Source organism: Gouania willdenowi, chromosome 9, assembly GCF_900634775.1.
Source record: "Gouania willdenowi chromosome 9, fGouWil2.1, whole genome shotgun sequence".
NCBI classification, from domain to species: domain Eukaryota; kingdom Metazoa; phylum Chordata; class Actinopteri; order Blenniiformes; family Gobiesocidae; genus Gouania; species Gouania willdenowi.
The window spans coordinates 1,393,947-1,410,022 of record NC_041052.1 but is presented as its reverse complement, the minus strand read 5'-3'; the positions used below and the strand labels follow the sequence as shown (position 1 = coordinate 1,410,022).

The window sequence follows — 16,076 nt, the reverse complement described above, 5'->3', positions numbered from 1 at the left end:
AATTAGTTTCCTATCTCTTGGTTACCTTGTTAATCAATAAAAATATAGGTATTAATAATGGTTTGTGTGGGCGTCTGAGCCGTATACCCATAGATTTACAATCATTTTTTTAATAAATAGTAATGAGAAAAGTTGATATGAAACACATTTTAATAATGACCAACTACGTATGTATAAGACAGTTTTATGTTTAATTGAATTGTAATTGACAATTGTTATAGAATTTCTATGCCAAGTACAATTATAATTATGACATAATTGTAAATAATTATCCATTACACAATTGCAACCCTGAACCAAATTAATTTCTCAATTTGTTTTCACTCATTCCTTACGATTAAAATCAGACGTTTACGGACGTATGAGTCTTTTATCAAAACTCGATACAAACGTCAATATGTTGATTTGTCATGGATTCATTTCTCTGCCTAATTCCATGTCAATAACACTTACAGTCGACCTAAGACAGAAATAATATAACACGCCTCACCCCACCATGGCTAAAAGGATTTATTTCACTTTTCCACATCGTGCTTCTTCAGAGCTTGTCAGTGTTTGTCAGTTTGAATTATCAGTCAAGGCTTTAACACACACTGTTTTATGACTCTGCTAAATCTGCAGGGCTGTCTGCATCCATCACACACACACACACGCGCGCACGCACACGCACACACGCACACACACACACACGCACACGCACACACATGCTCAGAACTCAAAGACAGAAACAGAAGTTAAACAAGTGTTTTGAAAAAGATAAAGCAGTAGCAGTGGATAATTTCTCTACCCATAATGCCTCACTTCATCTCCCCGAGTGTCAAACCCAACAAATTAATTTCATCTGTTATTCCACCTCGAGGGACCTCCAGATTCTCCGACTACGATTGTTTACTGAACACCGTTTATTATTTCAGTGGTTCTCTAACTTTTGTTGTGTAAGAATACAACATTAGATCATAATGATGGAACGAATGAGTGATAACACACATTTTAAATACAGTAAGTGAATGAAACAGTATTTAGTGCCTCCTGAATAGATTTATTTCTATAGTTTGTATCATTTATGGTCATTTTCCTCCTGATCTGGGACCAAGACTAACCTTTGGATTTTTAGTTCATGTTCCAATCAAAATAATTACTTTAAACATTTAATGTGTTTTTTTTTTGTAATATTGTATGTTTTTGTTATCATTTTGTATGTTTTTCTCTGTTTTTTTTGTGTATTTTGTCGTGATCTTGTGTATTTTAATCTCATTTTGTGTGTTTTTGGTGTCGTTTTCTATGTTTTTCTCTGTTATTTTTGTGTATTTTTCTCTCATTCAGTGTGTCTTTGTTGTTGTTTTATGTATTTTATTGTTGTTTGTCTGTTCTTTTTATTATTGAGTATATTTTTTCTCTTATTTTGTCTTTTTTGTTGTCGTTTTGTGAGTTGCTGCTAATATTTAGTATGACTATCATTTGTAAAATAAACATTATAAAACCCCATTATTTTGAACTTTTTCATTTGTTCATTTCCCCCTCTCTCCTGTACGCCCTGTACGCAAAGTCTGTGTGAACATACACATTTCTCCGTGAACACGGCATTATAAACGTTGATATTTTCACCAATGGCCGATGTGATAAAAGCTAAAACGAGTGTTTATTTATTCACCAATGTCGTACATTTCTAATGAAACCATGTGTGGGAGGCGACATCCTCGGCTCGTGTGAAATGCAAATGTTTAGCTTTTAAAAATAACGTATGGGGGAGTTCTGCACAAAGATAGATGATGGAAATGTGTTTCTATGTCCCTAGAAATGGAAATTATGGCAACACATTATCACATATGAAGATAAAATGTGTTAGACTGTAAACCAGGGGTCCCCAAACACCGGTCTGTGGACCATTTGGTACGGAGGATGCAAGGACAGAATAAAGTTAAACAAATATTTGCATTTATTATCATTGAACTAGGGCTGGGCGATATGGACCAAAACTCATATCTCAATATTTTTTCTCAAAATGACAATATACAATATAAATCTTGACATTTTTAACTCAGTCTGACCAGAAAGACAATTCTGGGTTAGATTTGTGACGCAAAAAGCCGCAAAGGCACATTTATTAATAAGCAGCTGATCAATATGTGTCACTTTATTCTTTTTCTCCTTGAAGGGACAGCACGTGTGAGTGAGTTCTGTAATGTGGCTTCTTCAGGGCAGTGGTTCTCAACCTTGGGGTCAGCACCACATTTGAGGAACGTTTTGCTTAATTTACCCTTTTTTCTGCAACTCCTCAAAACTTGCCATATTTTTGCTCCTTTTCATGTATTTTTGCTACTTTTAAGACATTTTCATCACTTATAACCTCTTTTCACCATATTCCATTAAAATTTTTGCCTTTTTATCCACATTCACCATTAATCATGTCCATTATTTTCCAGTTTAAACTAACCTTTCCTTTTTTTTCTGCCACTTTTAAGCCAATATTGACACTTTGAACCTTTTTTACCACTTTTTCTGTCTGTTTTTGTCCACTCTAATTTGTAACTTTTAACCAATTTCTATGGTTTTTAAAATCTCATTTCATCACCTTTTCCACTATTTTTGGTCACTTTGAACCATTTTATTAGTGATTAAAAGCAGGATTTCCATATTTAAGATGACTATAATAATAATAATAATAATAAACGTTCCTGGATAACAGTGGATATTATTCAGATGAATAAATAAATGTGGTTATCACAGATTCATAGAATGTAACTGACTGACTGTTCTTCAATGTTCATGTCTGTGTTCAACCACCTTCAGCTACAGTGGGGGTCCCCACTCTCTGGGACCTTTATTTTGGGGGTCGTGGGCTGAAAATCACTGGTTTATTGGACATAAAATAATCTGGAGGTCATTATCTTTGGTCAGGAAGGAGGAAAATCTGGACAAAAACAGCCTGATGTGTGTGTACCCCATGCTTTATGGTCTTATTTAAGGATGTTTGTGTCATAATTTACAGAAATCAGATTCATACACCTAAACTGGGGGATTTTCCTAAAAAAGACAAAAGTACATTTTGATGATAAAGTTCTAAATTCCGTTTTAAATCTAATGTCTGCAGATGTTTGAGCAGAGACGATATTCCACCTTTACTCTGAGGACGGTTAGACAGGATTAACAGATGCTTCCTGGTTATGTAACTCCTCCCACTGGCTCCAGCCATTCCTCACACTGTAGTCTATGTGTTACACCTTTTTGAGTTTGCCTTTGTGAGATGGGATTTTTTGGACAGTAAAGTATACAGTTATAGTTTATACTAAATCACACCTCGTACGTTGTATTTGGTCGTTTGTTTCACTCAATAAGACTCAGCCTTGTTCTGGAGTTCCACAACATTTCACCTCAGTGTGTTGGAAAGACTCCATTAGTGCACGCGACTGCTCCTGCCTGTGCCTACTGGGAATGGAAATGATTTAAACCATCAGGAATGTTCCTCAGTTATAGGTGAGAGTAGAAAAAGTGACATGGATGAAAAAACAAGGTTAAAATGTGTTTAAAATGAGCGTCTGGTGATAAAAGCAAAAAAAAAAAAACAACTAAAAACTGGAGGATCTATTTAACAGCGGACTTATCAAAGAGTAGTCAGGTTTATTATTTTATTGTATTCCTTGTTAAGGCAGATATAATTGTGAATAGAGGTTTAAAACCAGACATTTTTCAGTTTAATTCCATACAAAAGAAACAGAATCTCTTGTACTTTCTTAAACATTTCAAAATTCACATCTTATATGAATATTAATAAGAATTTAAACAGAAAAACAGAAGCAAACTGCAGAAATTTTAATAAACACAGAAATAACTCATGTCCTGTTTTCCTATATTTTGCTTCATATTTAATGAAGTTATATTTGTTGTAAAATGTAATTGGTTTTGTCTTTTTTTTTTTTAAGTTAAATACTAAAATATACTAAAGTAATATTTATTGTTGAACTTTGGGAAAGAAAGTAAGGTTTTTAGTGAAACACTGTATATTATTATTGTTAAAAAGTCACGTGAGTTTATTCCTTTTGATTCTTCTATTTTTTTGTGGAAAAAGGAAAAGAAGCATAAAAACTGCAAAATGTGGGATTTTTCATGATTAATCAATGAATCGATGAAAAATTAATAGATTTATCAATTACTAAAATAATCATTAACTGCTGCCTTACTGGAATGCAAATTTTTCTTATTCATTATAATTTAGTAATTTTTACAATGTATTGGATGCTTAGTTTTTATTTCATTTATTATGAATTTGAATCAGTTTTAGGTTAGGAAATGTTTTTATTGTTTAAAAATCATTGTGGCTTGTTTTGTCTGTTTTTGCCTTTTATTCATTTATTTATTCAATTTGATAAATGTAGTTCATGTTGGTTGTGTTCAATAAAATGACTGTATAAATACATATTAATAAATATTGAACACATAGAACATTCTGGACTTCTCTCAGAGCCTTTAAAATATTATCTTCATTTTTAACAAATCCAAATTCAACAGAAAGAAGCACCAGGAGGTTGTTTTTATTTGAGCAGAAGAGAAAATAAAGTCTTTTTCTCTGCTTTTTGCTTCATTAAACGGTGTAATTCAGACTCTCAGGATAAAAAGAGCAGAGAAAAACAACCTCTAATTTATCTCACATTTACTGCAGGAACTCTAGAGACCAAAACAAAGGAAACCTTCTCCTCGTGTGTGCGACAAAAGCCGTGGACAAATTAAGAGAAAAATGTCTTGTTTACTTTCATTGAATCCATTGAAGGCAAATAATGTCACGGATCAAATAGATCAACTTCAGAAATAAGAAGTTTGGCCTTTTTCTCCCACTGGAGAATAATAAAAACTAACACACAGGTTTATCATCAAGTTAGACACACAAACTACAACACCTTCTATTGTTACCGTTGTTTTACTCTCATCTTACAGACTGTGATAATAATCTGAGTCTCTACACAACAACATATTGTTAAAAGAAATACATAAATCAATAAACCTGTGTATGCACATAAAGATAATCAGCCTGTTTTTGTCCTAATTTTTCTCCTCCACAACCAAGGATGGTAAACTCTAGATTATCTTCTGTCCTAATAAGATGATCTTATCAGATGATCCTGTGTTCTCAGGTTTGTTCAGATTGAATTTGTTCTGATAATCTGCTTAAATATTAAACTTATTCAATATTTACGACCTAAATTCCTGGTGTGTGAGAGGAAAGACGACGCAATTCATGACCCCGTGATTTGTGACGTGGAACAGAATCAAGCCAATCAGGAAGCAGCTGACTGACAAACACGGAACGCTGCGTTCAAAGCAACTCGGATCTCGTCATTTCCCAGTTGAAAATTCCGAGTTCAGCAGCAGCAGGTGGAAATATCTCCAACATGGCTGACTGATATATAATACGAGATTGGTTTCCAAGCATTTATCAACTTGGAGCCCCGACTTCAGGTTGTGTTCAAAGACACTTTTTCAAGTAGGAAGTCAGAAAATCCAGAGTTCTGGTGTTGCTTGAACGACAGTATTAGATCACGTCAAAAAATCTCGTTTTATCATATAAGATTTGTGTCTTTGAGGAGGATCGATCGATGTGTGTGTGTGTGTGTGTGTGTGTGTGTGTGTGTGTGTGTGTGTGTGTGTCTCTCTCTCTCTCTCTGTGTGTGTGTGTTGGGATTGCATTTTTCAATTACAATTACATCTTTAAATATCCATGTTCAATTACAACTCAAGTATGATTATATTACAGTCACCGGCTTGTAATTTACCAATTACAATTTAAATTACAATTATAATTACAATATTTGCATTTCCTGAAGAAAATACAAGTGAGAATGTTGGTGCTGGCCAGTCGTCGAACACTGCATTAGCATTAGCTTTAGAATTAGATAACATTAACATTAGCCTAGCATTAACATTAGCATTAGCTAGCATTCTCTATTACTAAAGTTCAATTACAAATGATCAATATTATCGAGCCTTTAATAAATAAACCTTAATAAATGTAGAATTCCTCTTGTGTTAGCTTTCTGTTAGCATCTCTAATGCTAACAGGTCAGTTGGACCCATGTCAGCTGTAAAATACAGTAATAAATATCATCTAATTAGTTTCTCATCTCTTGGTTACATTGTTAAGCTTCCTAATCAATGACGATATTGGTCTTAATATTTTTGGTGTGGGCGACTGAGCCAGTATAGCACTCGATTTACATTTATTTTTTAAATGTTAAAATTACTTTTTAAGAGAACTGACATGAAATATGAAACATCTTTTAATGTACATTAATGACGTATGTGTAGAACATAGAACTGTAACACCGGTTTGCGTTTAATTAAATTGTAAATAACAGTTTTTAAAGAATTTCCATTACAATTACAAAGTCAATTACCTATTATTTTTTCCCAATAACAATTATGTCAAGATTAATTATCAATTGCATGATTAAAATCATAATTGACCTCAACCCTGGCTCACATAGACAGTACAATCCACTCTGTTCTGTGTGTTGCTGTTCTAATGTGACCTTCACAATAAGAGCTGACCTCACATTAGGTGAGGTTAGAATGAATCAAACTCAAACTAATCTACAGACGTGGTTTTATTTAAAACCAAACCAACACAAAGTGCAGTGAAGGAACGGCTGAAGCCACTTGTTTGCTGATAACGAATGACTTTTTGTGTTGAATTCATAAATTAGAAAAGCCTGTTGGTGCAGGAGTGACAGATGATGAATAAAGCTCAGCAACAAGCCGCGTTAAGGTCAATGAGATACTTGGACGCCTCGGCGCTACCTGTGCTGCAGCGACTAGATAAATAAGTGTGGATACATCCAGTGTGTGTGTGACCTATTTGTAAGGTCAATTTGTCACGCTCGCTTAGCTTCAGGGTGACCCATTACTGAGCCACTGAATTACACACCACGTGTTGAGGAGCTGCTCCTGTTATATTCTGTGTAATTTAATCCGCCATTTACTTTGAGTTTGACCTACAAAACATTGGAGGAGAAACTTTATGGAAGTGACCTGATGGAAATGGAAGCAGACGTGGAGAAGTTCTGCTGGATCATGAATCAATTCTTTTAAAAAGCTGCTTATTAACTTCTTGAACAAACTGATAGAACTAATAGTTTCATCACATTGTCATCCTTCATTATTTCAGACTGAGGAGTCAATTTTAAAAGCAAAGACGCGTAGTAAACACAACCACATACAGTACATATAAAACAGATGAACGCATGTAGTAGCTAGCACCTCAGTGCTAAACATGTAGTAGCTAGCACCTCAGTGCTAAACATGTAGTAGCTAGCACCTCAGTGCTAAACATGTAGTAGCTAGCGCCTCAATGCTAAACATGTAGTAGCTAGCTCCTCAGTGCTAAACATGTAGTAGCTAGCGCCTCAATGCTAAACATGTAGTAGCTAGCTCCTCAGTGCTAAACATGTAGTAGCTAGCGCCTCAATGCTAAACATGTAGTAGCTAGCTCCTCAGTGCTAAACATGTAGTAGCTAGCGCCTCAATGCTAAACATGTAGTAGCTAGCACCTCAGTGCTAAACATGTAGTAGCTAGCTCCTCAGTGCTAAACATGTAGTAGCTAGCGCCTCAATGCTAAACATGTAGCAGCTTGCACCTCAATGCTAAAAATGTAGCAGCTAATTCTTCAATGCTAAACATGTAGCAGCTAGCACCTCAATGCTAAACATGTAGCAGCTAGCACAGCCATGTTATGCTACGTAGAAAGATTCAAACTAAATTCATCAGCTTCATTAGTTGGTCATAATTTGACACAAGAAGCAATATTATCGTGATTTACTCGCTAACTCCAGCCACCAGAGCGTGTTAAAATGTTTTGTCAGACATAGATCTACTAATAAGGACATTTAGAAAGTTTTAGGCCACATTTGTAAAAACAGTGGAGGATCATTTCAAATCTGAACCTGTTATACTAATATATTTGGATATCTGCCCTTTGTTTCATCACGTATATATGAAATATGTGTTTATAAAGTAAAAACATGGTTGTAAACTCTGACCTCTGGGAGAAGATATCTCTGTAGGGGCTCCCGTGCTGCATGGCCATGCCGTAGCCACGGTCCGGTGCGCTGCTGCTGATGGTGTAGAACGAACAGTCTTCATCGTTATTAGCCACGTATTCCAGCACCGCCGCGTCCCACACGAAGCCAAAGCGCCCATACTTCACCTGTGAGTGGAAACAACACACATTTAGTGAGTATTTAACAAACGACAGAAACAAAGAAGCACTTCAGCTTCGGTCAAACAAAGGATGACTTTAAAAAATATCATCATGTGACACATTTTCAAACAAATAACCTTTGTGAGATTTAAATGTGACCAGTTTTTAGATAATTTACGAGTTTAATCATCGGCGCTACATTAGGCAGAGGAGATGTGGAATGACTAATTTATTATGGATTGTAGAGTTTAAAACTAATGTTGAGTCTGAAATGATTTTTCATCATAAACACTGAGCGTAGCCGCTAGCTAGCAGCTCAGTGATCATTTATTTCCTTTTGACTGTGAAAGCTTGTTGTTGCTAATGCTAATCATGTAGCTTTCTAGAGGGAAGGTGGGAAGGTTTTTGCAAATGTTTTCCATGTTTATGAATAAACTGTTGGCAAAAATGCAGCTTTGGATTGAATGTTGTCATTCTGTTTGGATGTTTTCATTGGTTAGAGCAGTGGTTCTCAACGCGGGAAAAAAGAGGAGAGCATAAAGTCAGTAAAATGATGGTCTATTGTTCTATGAATCTGTGATAACCACATTTATTTATTCATCTGAATAATATCCACTGTTATCCAGGAACGTTTATTATTATTATAGTCATCTTAAAGATGGAAATCCTGTTTTTAATCACAAATAAAATGGGTTCAAAGTGACCAAAAATGGTGGTGAAATAGGATTTTTAAAAACACAAAAATTGGTAAGAAGTTGCAAATTAGAGTGGACAAAAAAGGACCGAAAAAGTGGCACAAGTGTCAGTATTGGTTTAAAATGGCAGAACAAAGAAGGAACAATTAGTTTAAACTGGCAAATAATGGCCAAGACAAATGGTGAATGTGGTGAAATTGGCAAAAATAATCATCAAATATGTTGAAAAGAGGTTAAAAGTGACAATAGTGGGTGACAATATGTGACTTTAGGTGTAAAAGTTGTGGAAAGGGTTTATAAGTGCTGAACATGTCTGGAACGTGAAAATAATGTGTAGTAAAGTCATTGAAATGTGATAAAGTGTCAGAAATGTAGCAAAAATGCATTAAATGGAGCAAAAATATGGCAAGAAAAAGTTATAAAAATACGTTTAAATGATGGCAAGTTTGGTGTAGTTGCAGAAAAATTGTAAAAATAAGCAAAAATGGGTTCAAATTGTAAAAAGAAATTAAATAAAGGCATCTGATGACCCCCTCCCAGTGTCTCACGACCTCAAATGGGGTCCTGACCCCAAGGTTATGAACCCCTAAGTTAGAACAACTTTTCTGATCAAAGTGAAGTTGTATTTCAGAGGATCTACAGTTTAGTATCATTAACTGACAACAGAACAGAAAGGTTTCATCTGCCATTCTAGTCGACGTAGATCTGTGAAACTATCAGGTTTGTCAGCTGCTCTTTGTTCGTGTGTGTGTGTGTGTGTGTTCAGAATAGTGTGGAAGTGTGTATAATAATTTACTGCTAAACAATCTGATGATTATTTTTACTCTTTTTTACAAAGACAGAAAAATAAACCTTCTGTGGATTAATTTTTCATCTTAAAGCTTTAAATGAAAAGGATTTTTGCAGCTGCATTGCAGAAATAAATAATTTATCAAAGATCAGCAACTTTTCCTCAAAAATATGTTGCATTAACTTAAATTATGGGAAGAAGTGTATGTAGTGACCTCATACAGTATGACACACGATAAGTTATATTACATATAAATTAACCTTTACATTAAGTAGAAAAATGTGTGACATACATAGACTGTTCACATCACTAATGATTAGTCACAGATATGCATTGGTTCTGGAAATATAAAAAAATACTTTTATTTACTGTTTTCATTGGTCCATAACTACATGTGGAAATGTAGTATTTAATTTATAGTATAAATGTTACTCATTGAGTAACTCTCAGCACTTTGAGAAGACTTTGTTGTAATTTGTGCTACATAAATACAAGTTTAATTGAAATTGAATTGAATTCATTTTAATTTTTAATTTTATTTTGAACCCCAACTTTGGGTTATTTCACCACTCGTGAATATTTAAACTCCTTTACATGAGGATTGATAATCGTTCATTGTTTAGTGGTTTTTCCTCACGCAACATAAAAAATATCAAAACATTGCATCAGAAAATCATTTGTTTTTTAAAACACAATATTTATTATGAACAAATTTATCATGTTCTACATGTTCACTTTTTTGGAGGTGTTTATCCTTCAAAATACATTAATATACACCATCATCCCATAATTATTGTTCAGAATTATACTGGTCATCATTCCCAAAATATAAGACAATTTGGAAAGCAAAAATCACAAATTTCAGGGATGGAATTTTAAATTCTATAAAATACTATTGGTTTACTGGAAATTTACAACATTAGTACACTAAAATATCTTGATCATATTTTAATCTTTAAGTTCTGTTGCATTCAACATTTTTGAATCCCAGCAGCTTTAATAAATAAATCTCAATGTGATGTCATAAAGCCATTGGACACGCCTCTGAGTTCAGTCAGGAATAATAACGTCCCTGCTTTAATCACTGTAGCAGAGGACGATCATATCCTTTCAATTAGAATAAACAAATGTTTCCTTTCAGGAGTAAAAATGACTTATTATTGGTCATTTGGGTGTAAAAAATAAAACAAAAAAAAAAGGCTGGAATACAATCAGTTTGTTTCCTCCACGCTCTGAAGTGTAAAAGTGTAAAAGTGTAAAAGTGTAAACTTGTGGCCTGCAGCTGGACTTGTTTCATGTTTGATGTGATGTATGAGAGCAGCTGCTCTGGATGCACAGCCCCAGTTTAATATTGACTCTGCTGTGATTGATTACTAAGGACAAATGTTGTGGCAACATGATGGGTTCTAATCCAGGCCTGTTCACTATGAATGAGGAATGTGTGAATGATGGATGCATCAGATGGTTTTTTTTGTTGCTTTGCTCTTTTTGTGTCATTTGGAATTGGTTCCTCAGGTTAGTTTTCAGATAAATAATGTATCACATGTTCCTGAATCTGCTACAGGTTTAGGGTCACGACCCTGTGTTCTCCTACTACCACCAAAACCATGTGACATTCGACCTTCCATATCTGCTCTAGTTGTTCTTTGATCTCTTGGTACTTTTCCTATTTATTGTGTTCCTTCCTATATTTATATCTATATTTATTTATATATACTGTATATACACACACACTGACAGTCAGGTTATTCCAGAGAAACAGTTACATTTATTAAGGTGAAACTATTGCTCTTTTACATTCAGCTGCTGAGGCACAGCAGTCTCATTATTAGTGTTATTATCAAGGTGAAATGTGTAATAATTGCATTTTTTTTTACTCAGAGACAAACCGTCAGGAAATGTAGAATATTAACCATACTAACTTCAAAGGTTCAAAAGTATTATTTATTAAGAAATTAGTCATCATAATAAAGTGTACACATACAGTAATACAAGTTATAGGTTTACTACATTCCAGTGTAAATATGAGAGAAGTGCAGAAAAAATCTGAATGTTGAACAATGAAATGTGTTCAGACACAAACTATTGCTCTTTTACATTCAGCTCCTGAGGCACAGCAGTCCTCAGTTCTTGTTATTTTAAGTTTTCTAAATAGCAGAATGATTATTAATGTTGACGGCTCCCGCTGTTCGGTTTTATTTTTTCTATTTTATTTGTAATTTTGTGCTACAATTAATTTTCATTTAATTTGGAAAAGATACATTATTTCTACTTCTTTGCACAGTTTAGTTATATGAATTAAAAAAAGGTTTGACTTAGAGAACCCTCTGACAACGTTTTATTTAATAAGTTCATAAGAAGCTGTCGTCTTATGAACCTCTTTTTGCTAAACACGTCAGGGTTTATTCTAATGTGAATCAAAATATATCCAAATATCCTTCTTACAGTCATTTTAAGGGAGGAGAAGTTTATGAAACACAGGAACAACGAAGTGGGGCACTTTGATCTGTCACGTCTTTGATCTGTGACACTTTAAATACATTTAGTTTAACTTAAACATGTGGAAAAATAACTAAACTAAGGTCTGATGTCGTTGAAATGATCTCGTCACAACTTTAGAGCAGAAGAGTTCATCAGTTTGGAGATGTTCTACAGGGTAAACCTTCTTATTGTCGGATCCGTGGGAAATATATGACATTTATACCATGGTGTATGTGCTGTGGGCAGACTGTTCCTTTGTTTCCAGGTAACCAAATAAACACGAATGTTTGACTTTGTTGAACACGAGCAGACGAGATGTTCTGATAGTAAACAGAAAAATACAGAATATTGTGTCTGTGTTCGTCATTACATAAAAAGCCGTCATAAAAGCTCTGATACTTTAGCAACAGAAACAAAGCTAATGGGACAAACGTCAGTGAATCCTCATCAGTGCATTTGGCCTCGTTAGTTTGTCCATTAAGGTGGAAGGAACAACACCTGACCAGCTCCACAAACACTACATTAATGTTTTTTATCTTCACGTCTCTCCTTTGTGCTCCTCGTTCTAAATTTCTACATGTTTTAATGCAAGAAAAATACAAGTAGCTTTTGTTTTTTTGTTTACTTCTTGTTTATGAAGTTTGGGAAGATGTTGTGATGTAGAGCTCATTTAATGAAGCCATAACAGCACTGAAACACGCACACCAGCATCTATAAATGTAGTTTTAATTCAGACATGACAACACAATTCAAAATTACATTTATTTTTTAAAAATACATAAATGGAAGTATGTGAAATTATATTAATTTTCAAATTTTCATTTACTATTCAGTACTACAGGGTTGGGGTCAGTTATAATTGTAATTGCCTAATTGAAATTACAATTATGAGGTTAGTATGACTGGAATTGAAAAAAATCAGTTGCTGTTATAATAATTAAACTGTAGTTGAGTTCAGATAATTGACTTTTTAATTGTAATTATGGAAATTCAATAAAAACTCAAATTTACGATTTAATTAAACACAAACCTGGTGAAATGTTAGAGATCTATGTCTTACAAATATGTATATTTAACAATTATTAAAATATGTTTGATTTTCCCACTACCTGTCACTTCTCTTCAGGATCATTTTACCATAAATACCAATAAATTCATTGATTAGGAAACCTAACAAGGTAATCAAGAGATGAGAAACTAATTAGATGATCAATAATATTTATTAGTGTATTTTACAGCTGATTTAAGACATGGGTCAAACTGAGCCGTTAGCATTAGAGATGCTAACAGAAAGCTAAGCTAAGCTTCAGGGGGAAAAGAATAAATGACGGTCACCGTAATCGTAATTAAGTTGTAATTGAACATGGAAGACATAATTGTAATTGAAAAATTTAAAAATGTAATTGACCCCAACTGACTATTAAGGGTGTAATACTAAGGGTGTAATGATTAATTCATTAATTCATCTCCCAGTTTTTTGTTGTCATTTTGTGCATCATTTGTAATTTTTCCTGTGACTATATGCATTTTTGTTGTTCCTTTGTGTGTTTTTGGAGTGATTTTGTGAACTTTCCTTTCAGTTTTGTGTTTTTGTATTATTCTCTCTCTTTGTAATGTGTTTTCATTTATGTCTTATGTGCATTTTTTGAGCCATTATGTGTATTTTGTGCATCTTTGTTGTCATTTTTTGTATTTTCCCGTCAGTTTTTTGTATTTCTGTAGTTTTTAGTAAATTTTTGGTTGTAAGTTTGTATTCTTTCCTGTTGTATGTGTTTTTGGAATGATTTTGTATTGAATACCCTCCGTTTTGTGTTTTTTGTTGTTATTTTGGGCGTTTTTCTATTATTCCTTCTCTTTGTAATGTGTTTTTGTTTATGTCTTGTTTGCCTTTTGGAGCCATTCTGTGTATTTTGTGTATCTTTGTTGTCATTTTGAGCATTTTCTGATTTTTATATGTTTATTGTTTTGGCTTTTTTTTGGAAGTCATTTTTGGTGTTTTTTTTTGTCATTTTGTATTTTTTCTTCCTGTACTTTTGTGCGTTTTTGTTGTTCCTTTGTGTGTTTTTGGAGTCATTTTGTATTCTTTCCTCTGTTTTGGGGCAGTATCTTGTTTATCTTGGTTGTCTTTTTATGTATTTTTCCATTAGTTTTGTATATTGTGTTGTTTTGGCATTTTTTGGAGTCATTTTTTATATATGTAGTTGTCATTTTGTATTTTGTGTGCATTTTTCTCATCCCTTTGTATGTTTTGGGGTCATTTTGCACATTTATTTTGGGTTTCACGTAGAAACTGACTGAGAGCCTCATGTGGACCCTGGGCCGCCAGTTACCCATGTCTAGAACTAAGAGCTGTGTGTGAGACAATCTACCTTTACACTACGCTACGCTCAATTCTAAAGAAGAAGAAAAAAACAAACCTCATTTCTTTTTCCTCTCTTCCCGACTCATAAAGAAATCCCTTTAAAGGTGTCCGACTTATAAAAGGAATGGGAGATCCTTCATCTTTCCCCTCATCCATAAATCACATCTTAGATCATAAACACTCTCCAAACTGCTCAAAAAGTAGCTCCCGAATGGGAAATCGTTTCCTAAAACGCTCGGTTGATTTAATCTTTAAGCAGAATATATGAACATTTCTACCTGATAAAGTGGAGAGTGCAGCAGTGCAGTAATACCAAAGTTTATTCAACCAAGTGTAAATCCTTGAGTTTTAGGACAATCGCTCTCACCACTGTATCACAATGAAAGATAACCTGATTAGAGCTCTTAAAGGGACGGTAACGCATTTATTAAACAGAGCAGGGAGCAGAGGAGTGAATAAAGAGCATGGGATTATGTCAATATATAGCCCAAAAGTCAACAGGGACTAGATGAAAATAATATCTAATGAATTAGAGACTCTGTAATTAATTATTTCCCAATATTTGACATGAGAAGCAACATTTTTCCAATGTAAATGTTTTGGTATATGACTGAATCAATGAAAACAATAAATGAGCTTGAATAATAAAATAGTGTTTATTATTGTCATCATTGAAGACTAATATAATGTGTAATATAAATAAATAAATATTATGATTGACCTAAAACCTTTGAAATGTCCTTATTAGAAGATCTATGTCTAACAAAACACATTATTTGTGTTTTATTAACTTTTTAAAAGTTTACCGTTTGAGAGTCTGTGCGTCATGTTGATATAACGTCATTGATGACGCTGCTCTGAGCTCTGGTTGTCTGTATGTGAAACAGCAGAGATCAAACCATTCACCTCATCAATGATGTCATTTTAACATGGCGGCGCACAGGCTGTCAAACGTTAAACTAATATGGTGCAAAATAATGTGTTTTGTTAGACACAGATTTTCTAGTACGGACATTTCAAAGGTTTTAGGTCACATTTGGAAAAACAGTGGAGGATCCCGTTAAGTAAGCTTTTATTTATTCATTTGGTGAATGAATGGTGAAGTGGTTAAATTGGCAAAAATAAGCATGAAATATAGTGAAAAGAGATTAATAGTGACAATAATAGGTCAACATATGTGACATTAAGTGTAAAAGTGGTAGAAAGGGTTTATAAGTGATGAACATGTCTGGAAAGTGGAAAAAAGTGTAGAAAAGTCATTAAAATGTGATGTAGAAGTGTCAGAAATGGGAGAAATGTAGCAAAAATACATTAAAAGGAGCAAAAATATGTCAAGAAAAAGTGATATAATGTCACATATATTGACCCATTATTGTCACTTTTAACCTCTTTTCACCACAGTTCATGCATATTTTTGCCAATTTATCCACATGTTATGTCCATTATTTGCCAGTTAAAACTAATTGTTCCGACTCCTTAAATTACATAACATACTCTCCCCCAATTTCTGCCACTTTTAAGCCAATATTGACACTTTGAACCATTTTTACCACTTTTTC

General features: G+C 33.8%; 1 protein-coding gene across 4 annotated transcripts in view; it reads right to left on the bottom strand.

Annotated features, from left to right (window-relative positions):
* The window catches only part of grid2 (glutamate receptor, ionotropic, delta 2), a 537,682-nt gene that overhangs the window by 44,279 nt on the left and 477,327 nt on the right, over positions 1–16,076 (bottom strand). For all 4 annotated transcript variants that reach the window (XR_003674813.1, XM_028457897.1, XM_028457899.1 and 1 more), the window contains exon 14: positions 8,029–8,195. Coding sequence is in view for 3 of the 4 variants with exons in the window: in XM_028457897.1 (XP_028313698.1) it covers positions 8,029–8,195 (167 nt within the window). In the remaining variant the exon portion in view is untranslated. The remainder of the gene's footprint in view (positions 1–8,028; positions 8,196–16,076) is intronic.